Source organism: Neofelis nebulosa, chromosome 1 (assembly GCF_028018385.1).
Source record: "Neofelis nebulosa isolate mNeoNeb1 chromosome 1, mNeoNeb1.pri, whole genome shotgun sequence".
NCBI lineage: Eukaryota > Metazoa > Chordata > Mammalia > Carnivora > Felidae > Neofelis > Neofelis nebulosa.
This window is the reverse complement of record NC_080782.1, coordinates 128,631,838-128,640,968: the sequence shown is the minus strand read 5'-3', so window position 1 is coordinate 128,640,968 and position 9,131 is coordinate 128,631,838. Positions and strand designations below refer to the sequence as shown.

The window sequence follows — 9,131 nt, the reverse complement described above, 5'->3', positions numbered from 1 at the left end:
TCGGAGCCCGGAGCGCCGAATGGCGCCCTCTCGGGAGCCGGGCAGAGCAGGTCGGGAATTGCGGTGGGAAGAGAGGGCACCTCCCTCTCCACTGAAGGGCGGCTGCCTAGGCTCCTCTCTTTAACCCCTCAGGACCCGCGGTGGCGGCGTTCCCTTTCTAACCCGCCTCCCTACCCAGTGGAATGAAGCAGTCGGGGCTCGGCAGTGGTTAGCACGCTTGTACTATGGTTTTAATAGACGTACATGGACAAGTCGATATAGACAGATTTATAATTCTATACAGTCAGTCCGACATACACAGGGACGCTGTAAACAGGGGCGCGGGCCGGAGAGCGGGTGTGCAAAGTGGGCGCGGCGCGGGGACCCTGGCCGCGCCCCGAGCTCTCCCGGCTCGACTCTTGCACGGCGGGCGGTGAGGAGGGGGCTCTTCGCCGGGCCAAGGGGGCCACCTCCTAGCCCGGGAGCGGAGGACCTGGGCCTGCGGCGAAGCTCGGAGGCCGGGTGCTCGGAGACGAGCCCACCCCGTTCTCCTGCCACGTCCGCACCGCCAGCTGCGTCTCCTTAGCCTTAAAAGAGGACTCCGGGGCTCTGGGCGGCCGACGGCTCTTCCGGGCGCGCCGCGGCCGCGTGCGGCTCCACAGCGAGTCCCCGATCCCAGGCTGGGCACCGTCATCCCCGACCCAACGGCCGCTCCAACTAGGATCCGAATCGAGCTAAGGTACGCTCGGCCGGGGCCAGCTTGGAGGGGGCACCTCGGTTCGTACGGGGCCGGGGCCAGCCTGCCCGGGCTCCGCACGTCCAGTCCGCAGGCGCGGCCACTCATTCCGGGTCCAGCGCGGCGGGAACGCGGGCTACGAGGGCGTCCTCTTCGGACCGCCCGCCTCCCGCGCCGCGTCCCCTCCGCGCAACGGCCCGCCGGGGCCCGAGGGAGTCAACACACACCACCCGCGCCATCCCGAGGGAAATTGCAACTCATCCGTTTTTTTTCGCAGCACTTTTTCTCCGACGTCTTTTTGTTTTGTTTCGTCTCGTTTGGGAGGGCAGAGTGGGGTCCGGAAAAGCAAACACACAACCAGCCCGGAGGTGGGGAGGTGGGGAGGAGGGGGCTGCGCGGGCGCGGGGGCCGCGGCGTGGCGAGGTCCTCCGCGCCGCCCCCGCCCCGGCGCCGTGCCGGCCGCGGGCCCGCGGGGCCTGGCGGGGGCGGTCAGCTGTTGTACTGGCACGCATTGAGGCCCGAGGCCGGGCCCTGCAGCCCGCCGTAGCCGAACGACGAGTGCTGCTTGGACTTGAGCCGCAGGCTGGCCAGGCTCGAGTTGCACGTGTCCCGGTAGACGCTGTAGGGCGAGGCGGGCGTGCCGTACGGGCAGGCGCCCGGTGACATGGCCGAGTTAAGCGAGGAGCCGGTGAGGTTGTTGATGTTGTTGAGGCCCGAGTTGGGCATGCCGGGCACGGCGCCCGGGCCCATGCTCGACGGCATGGTCATGGAGGAGATGGAGCTGGGCGCCGAGAACATGGACTGCGACGACAGCGGGCTCATGGAGTTGAAGAAAGTGAAGCTCTTGGTGGAGAGCGGCGCTGGCGCCAGGCTCTTGGCGGCCCAGTTGTTGTAGGAGTAGCCGGCGGCGTACACGTCCTCGTAGGGCTGCACCAGGCCGCTGAACTGCGGCACGTAGCCGCCCTTACACAGGTCCAGCTGCTGGTTACGCTCGCGCTTCCGCCACTTGGCTCGCCGGTTCTTGAACCAGACCTGGGGGAGGGTGCAAGAGAAGGGTCAGGGCTGCCGAGCGCGGGAAGTCCCCTCCACCTCCACTCCCTCCACCGCCCCCCCCCCCCCCCAGCCCTCCGCCGGGTTCCTTCTCTCCGAATTTCGTCTCTTTTCTCCCGATATTTCCGCCCCTGCAGCCTCTCCTTAATGGTTCCTTTCCTGTCCCCAGAAAACATTCCTCTTTCCCCTTTTCTGATCTAGATCCTCTCCCCCCGAGTTAAATCTATTTTCTCTTCCTAATCCGGAGCGATCCTCTTTTGTTTTAGCAAATATTCGTTTGCTTTCTTCCTCTCTCAACCAGCCCATCTCCGGCCTTCTCCTCCAAACGGGTCCCGGTCTGTCTCCTAAATATTCCATTCTTTTTCTTCTCCCTCGAATACAAAAGGTATTTCTCTTCCCTGAAATATAAGATCTCCCGACTCCCTTCATTCTTCATTCTATTTTTCACTCCTCAAATAATCTGTTTCCATCTTTATCGGGAATGTTTGATATGCCCATTTCTCCTCCAAACGTTTATTTTCATTTGGTCCACCCTGCTATCTGAACTATTTCCCCCCCCCCCCCAGTCCATTTTCTCCGTTATCCCTCATTTTTGGTCCTTTTGATTCTTCCTCAAATATTTAAGTTTCTTCCCCGTCTTTCCAAATATCTGACCATTACTGTTTCTTAAATAGTCAATTCTTTATTTTCCTCACATGTTTGATCCTTTTGCCCTCCCTTAAATGTTTCTCTCCTGCCGCCTAAATATATGCCAAATATGTTTCTCTGCAAATATTTAATTTCTGTTCACTTCTCACTAGTTTCTCTCTAATATCCCCTCCACTTTCTCCCACAATTTAGTAAGAACCTCTTCTTTCCCAACTCTTGGTACTTGCCCATCCTCACCTATCCTCCCACTGTATGACCTCTACCCTCCTCAGCCCTCCTCCAACCCTGGGCTGAGTTTCCTGAGCTAGGCTGTGGGTCCCCTGCATCTCAGCCTTTTCCAATCCCCCACACTGACATTGCCTGATTCCACCCCCACACCACTCCTGCCACCATAAACCCAGGCAGGATTAGTGAGTTCAGGTTTACTGAGTGCTGTCTTCACTCGAGTCCCACCGGGCTGGCTAGCCTGACGGGAGGGGTGAGAGCTTGGGTTATAGGAGGGAGTCAGTAGGCCAGGTAGCACTCTGGGCTGGCTTGGGACTTGCTCACAATATCTGATTAAATATTTGCACACCCACAGAAGAAATGATTCTCTTGCTGCTCTGGCAAGAGAACATCGAATCTCTTGCTTTTACTGGGAACCAAAGGGTGAGGAGAGGGAGTGTGCAGACATCATGTGGTCATGGGTCAGAGATCTTACATCTCCAAAGGGACCCAGCCTGAGGGTCACTCTGGCACCAGAGCTGCTCCTCCTTCACCTGACCCCAGCCCTACAGGAAAGGGCATGAGGGAAAGGGTCGAGCTCGGCACTGGCTGAATGACTGGAGAGGAGTCAAGTGGGGACTATACTGAGATTCAGGAGAAGCAGGCTGTGGTTGGGATCACCGCCCCAGGAAGTGTTGAGACCCCCAAGCATAGGTACCCTTCAGGCCTCTCCCAGGTTTCCAGGCAAGATCTGCCTTTCCCTTTCGTTTTCAGGGGAAGGCGCCAGCAGCTCCGGAGGTCCTCATCGGCGGGGAACCCTCTGCGCAGTGTAGGGTAGTAACATCCCAGAGGGCCCTGGGCCCTGGGCCCTGCAGGGCAGGGGAATGTCCCTTGGGGCCACGGATCTTGGGGTGAGGCTGCAGGAGAGCCCGAGGGTCAGGTAGGACTCGAGGCGGGCAGCAGCCAGGGTCACTAATCACCAATGGGCTTAGCAGCAGCGGGGGCCTAAAGTGGAATCCTCTCCGGTGGAGGGAGGGAGCAGGTCTGAGTGGTGCCAAAGAGACAAAGTCTGAGCGCGGGTTTAAAGCTTTCGAGGACTTAGGACCGCGGCAGAGGTAGCCAGCAGCCCTTCTCGCGGGTCCCCTCAGACGCGCACCCTGCGCTCACCCTCACGCGAGGCTCGGTGAGGTTGGTCCACACAGCGATCTCCTCCCGCATGCTCATGTCGGGGTAGCGGTTCCTCTGGAACGTGGCCTCCAGCTCTTGCAACTGCTGGCTTGTGAAGTGCGTGCGCTGCCGCCGCTGCTTCTTTTTCTTGGCCGGGTCTTCCGCACCACCGCAGCCTGTGCCTCCTGCACCGCTGTCCTCTGGCCCCTTGACTTCCCCGCTGCGCTCCTTCTCTGAATCGGGCAGGACAGGCCCCGGTCACCTTGGGCTTCTGCCCTTTTGCACCCCGTCCCGGCTCCACCGAAGCGCCTGCCATCAGCGCTGGCGGCCCTCCCTCCCGCCAGGGGCCCTAGGATTGTCCCTATTGGAAAGAGCCCTCTGGGCGCCTGATTGTCGGTAGTCACCTTTGGTCAGCCATGCCCCAGAGAAGAGCCCGGGAATGAGAGGCACAGGCCTAGGTTCCTGCCGGGCTGGGCCTGCTCTTGTGGCTGGGCTCAGGCTTAAGCCTTACTGCTTATGTCACCCGCAAATATATGACAGTTTGAGGGCTCTTGGGCGTCTAAATCTGGGAGTCTCTGCTTTCCTGAACTAGGATCACATCTTTCTAGCCCAAAGGTAGTGGGTCCATGGAGCACGAACCAGGCTGTGGCCTGCAGCCCCTGCACTTTCTTCTCCCCAGGGCTGTGTGGGAGCCACACTGGGTAGGCATAACACAGCTGTGTTCTCGGCCTTAGCTCCAGGCCTCAAGTCCCAAGGCCCAGAAAATCCCTCAGGCAGCAGCCCAGACCGACAGACTCTGTCTAGGTGACCTGGGGCTCTAGCCTCTCTCTCTTTCAAGCTACACAAAATACATTCAATCATAGACACGTTGAAACAAACGAACAACAAAAAAATGAAAACAAAACACAGAAGCCCAGATAAACTCAATTCTGTGCCTAACACCATAGAAAGGGTCACAAACTCTTAAAAATAGGCAGATAGGGACACAGGGCAAATGCAAATTAAGAAGCCAAATACCTCCATGCAAACACACCCTTAACTAAATACAGTGCTGCATGTGTATAAACTCCAGGCAGACACAGGCATTTATTTCTCTGAGATTAAAAAAAAACCACCACCACCAACTTACTGTACTGTTGTAGATAGATTTTTTAACCCCTTCCCAATAATCTCCTTCTAGAGATAATTTTTAAATCCCAGGAAAATACAACACTATAGTAAGGTAACTGAAATTACCAAAATAACACCACTGCAAATGGATTTTGAAAAAATCCTGTAGAAACGCGCCATTTTGGATTGACTTTTAAAAATCTCCCCAAGAATAATGTTGCATGTAGCTATTTTAAATTCCAGAGAAATATGCCTAGTGTAGTGATTCTTTCTATATTGAAAAATACGGTCAAAATGTTAAATATATCCACAAAGATTTGGTTTTAAAAAGCAATCTATAACTTTATATTTCTCTGGATTTTAAAAGTAAAAACCAACCAAAGGCCACGCTTAAAACTTTTGAAAACAAAAGTACAATCCAGCGTTGATTGTTTTTAAGTCAAGCAAACAGAACCTCTCAGAGAAAGTCACTTAGGGATGCAAAACAGAAATAAATAGAGATTAAAAACGTGTAGAGAAACACTCAGCGGTGGATTAAGAAACGAACACAGCAGAGGCGCCCACGGCCCGGGAAGCAGAGAGCTCTGCGGCAGCGCCGAGTTAGGACGCCGAGCCCGGGAGCCAAAAGGAGACCCTGGAGGCCGGGACCGGCCGAGGATTAGTCGCGCCACTGCCCGCACCGCCCACCCGCCGGCCCAGCTCGCGGCCAGCCCGGGGGGGTAAAAAGCTTGAGCTCGGACAAAAAGGCAGCGCGGAGGGAGACTTGCCCGAGCCGAGTCGGGGCCCTGGCTGGGCGGCCTGGCGGCTGCCGCGTCCCGCGGCCCACGTGGGGCCCGGCTCCTTCGATAAGGGGGTCCTACTCCGAGCCGGGCCGAGCCCCTCGGCCCGCTCGCCCTCGCTGTCCTGTGTCTTCTATTTACTTGAAGTTGTCCCCCCCCCCACACCCCCCGCCTCCCAGTGTGTTTTTCTGACTTTTCCCGCCACCCCTTCTCTTCGATTTCTCCCTCTCGATCGTCGCCCACTGCCTGTCGGGGTGTCTGTCCCATCTCTGTCTCTCTGGGCACTTTCTGTCGCCCGCCGCCCCATTCCAGTCTCGAGGGACTCCTCTCCTGCGGTCTGAGAGGCCCCTGGGCACCCAGTTGCGCAAACCGAATTTTTTCCCCGTTCTGTTTGCTGCGGATCCAGAGGGGCTGTCAGTTCGACCTTCCCTCCCGTTGTAGGTTCGAGCATCTGCCGGTCTCTTGGCGCGTGGGGACCGGGTAGAAGTAAAGCACTGAATTTCGATTTATAAAGCGTGTAAATTTCCGCGTACACCTCCCCCCCCCCCCCCCCCCCGATCGAGAACGGGGAAAGAAATGGTCGTGACGCCCCTGGAGCGTAGAGGGAGACTGACGGCGCGGCGCGGGGGCCAGGCCCTGCTCCCCGCTCCGTGCGCCCGGCTCGGCTCCGTGCGCGCCTCGCGGGGAGCAGCGCTTACCTGGCAGCTCCGTGTCGGACGACTCGCTGGCAGAGTTCTCGAGCGGCTCGCGGGGGTCGGCGGCGCGCGCCAGGTGGAAGGCAGGCCCCATGTCGTGCGGCGGCGGCGGCGGCCGGAGTCCCTCCGGCAGCCGCTCCAGGCTCATGCCCCCCTTGAAGGCGTCCATGGAGGCGGGGACCGCGGCGGGCGCTCCAGGGGCCGGGGCCGGACGCGCCCGGCCGCCCTGGCTGCGACCTGCGGGGACAAGAGCACAGCGCCTAAGCGGCTGCCCCCCAGGGCTGCCCACGCCCGCAAAGACGCCGCGCCCGCCCCATGGACTGCCCGGGGCTGCGGGGCCAGGCGGGCGGCAGCGGCAGCGGTTTCTCGCGACCGGATACCCGGCTTCGCGTTCCGCGCTGCGCTCCCGCCGCTCGGGCCTCAGCCGCCCGCCCGGCCCCGGCTCCGGCTCCCGATCCGGGGCCGGTTTCTAAGGCTCCGGACGGCGCCGGCAGAGGCTGTCTTAAAGCGACAGTGCGCACCGCCAGGTTCCAGCAGTCCCTGCGCCAGGGGTGGTGGGTGGGGTGGGCCTGGGTGGGAGGGGGCTGGGGAGGGAGGGAGCCAGCGAGAGAGGGAGCGCGGGCGGAATCCAGCCCCGAGCCGCCCGCCCTCCCTCGCCCGTGCCCTCCCCCTCCGCAGCCACCTTCCCGCCGCCTCCCCGCCCCCTCCCCCCCGCGGCCTCGCCGCGCCGCTCCCTCCTTCTCCGTTGACGCACCGACTTCTCCCTCGGCCGCACAAAAGAAACGCATCTGGCCTCCAAGTCCCGCGCGGCTCGTGCCCACCTCAAGCCCCAAATGACTTGTTTTGTTCAGAATCGACTCCTGTCTGGGCCGCCTCGAAGTCCCCAGCCCCTGGCGAGAACAGCCCAGGATGAGAGAATGTTCTCGGAGCAGGATCGCACCGAGCGGGCGCCTCCGAGCCAGCGCCAGGGCGGGGGCAGAGCCCGGGGCCCGTTCCGGCAGCTCCCAGAGGCGTCCTCGTCTAGGGGCCGCCGGCCCCTCCTTCCTCGGCCTCTTCTCCCGGGACCTGAGCCCGGCTGAGTGACAGCAGCCTGCGTTCTAATGGGCCCCCGGATGCTGCCTCCTAATTAGCTTGGACCCTGTCCTCCAAGGCTGCTTCTCAGGCCTCCCCCTCTGCACCGCAGTCAATTTTCTGGGATTGGGATAGAACTGATGGCTTCTAATCAGACGAAACGTTTCTGTTGGCTCCAGGCCTCTGGCGAGTGTAGCAGGAGACCCCAAGAGCCCCGCCAGGCCCACAGCCTCTCCTGTGGGGCCCTCTCCCCTTGTTTTGTGCCAGTCCGGCCAAATCAGCCAGGCCCAAGCCTTGGCAGCCAGGGGGTTGGCTTCTGCCCCCTTCAGGGCAGGTTTGCAGCGATCTGCGGCCTCTGCATTGGCTTCCCAGAGCTGCAGACACCTGGCCTAGGCCAGGTGCCTGCCGTTTCCCAACCCTGGGCCGGCAGTCCCGGAAGCCTTCTGCCTTCAAGCCTCTCCCTGGTACGGTGGTAGCTAAGCTGCAGCGCCACTGGGGCCTCCATGGGTGCAGGCAAAGAAGTTCCCCTCCTACCCTTCAGAATGATCCCCTCCTACTTCAGTGAAGTTTGTTGAAGGATTTTGCTCAGCAATTGTTAGCCGGCTCTGAGACTGCAGAGTCTTGAGCAAATAGACGGCAGATGGGGTGGTAGGGTGCGATCCTGACCTGTTCCTCTGGCCAGAGCTGGACCCCATGCTGCCCTCTGCTCCTCACCTGCGGACCAGCTCCTAGATGGGAGCAGCGCTGGGCAGGACGGCAACCTGGGGGAGAAGCACTGCCCTACACTCCAGACCCAGCACCTCACCCCAGGGCCTGTTGCACTCCCCATCTCTCCTGGGAGTCTCTGCTTGGGACTGTGCAGGCTGAGGATCTGGGATGTTCTGCAAGCACTGCCTTCCATCCCTCACCCTGGCTCCTCATCAGGAGATCCACAGCCTCAGGCTGAGTTTTTTGGTGAGGACTGCAGGGATGCGGTGGGTACAGGGTGGAAACAGGCCTGCCTCTCACTCCCTGAGTGTCAGCCCCAGGCCCCCAGCTCTGGGAGCTGGGAGAAAGCACAGCTCCTTGGGATCTGGCACAGCCTCACTGGGTGCCTGTGACTATAGGAGCAGGGGCTGGGGCTGAGGCCAGAGGGAGGATGTATCCCACGGGTTTGAGTTGGGGAGGCTCAGCGACTCTTGCCCTTTCCTCCCAAAGGGGAGTTTCTCGAAGTTGAGCTCCCCAGGATGAAAATAATCTTGGGTGTGTGTAGGTGGGGGGAGGGTGGCAGGAGGGGGACGTGGGAAGTATGGTTGTCCAACATTTGCCCTCAGCCTCAACTTTTACCGTATTTCTTGGCTGAGTCTCCTGCAGCAGCAGGTACCTCTTTTTGCAACCCAGCCTGCCTGGGTACAGACAGGACACTGGAGCAGGCACATACACACACGTAGTGCGTACCCACCTAGGTGTGTGCTGTTCACACATATGCACACATGCTCCCTGCACATCGTGCACACACAGCCAGGCTCTGGGTCCCAGAACACTGCTCGGAACCAGATCGGGCTGGTAGGGGACAGGAGGTTTGTTCTCAGCCTGCCAATGTGGGAAGTATAGTGTTCTTCTGGGTGGGGACCTGGAATAAATGTTCTGCCTGTAGGTGTTCAGAGGCTGAGGGCCACCGCTTTTCACTATCCACGGAGTGTAAAGAGTCAG

General features: G+C 59.9%; 1 protein-coding gene across 1 annotated transcript; it reads right to left on the bottom strand.

The window, feature by feature from the left end:
- Positions 1-204: 204 nt before the first annotated feature.
- PITX1 (paired like homeodomain 1) lies at positions 205-7,261 on the bottom strand. The gene is made up of 4 exons (XM_058736131.1): positions 7,123-7,261; positions 6,372-6,605; positions 3,785-4,017; positions 205-1,747 (listed from the first exon to the last, which is right to left on the bottom strand). Exons 1-4 carry the CDS (start codon positions 7,154-7,156, stop codon positions 1,205-1,207), a joined length of 1,044 nt encoding a protein of 347 aa, XP_058592114.1. The 5' UTR covers positions 7,157-7,261; the 3' UTR covers positions 205-1,204.
- Positions 7,262-9,131: the final 1,870 nt, after the last annotated feature.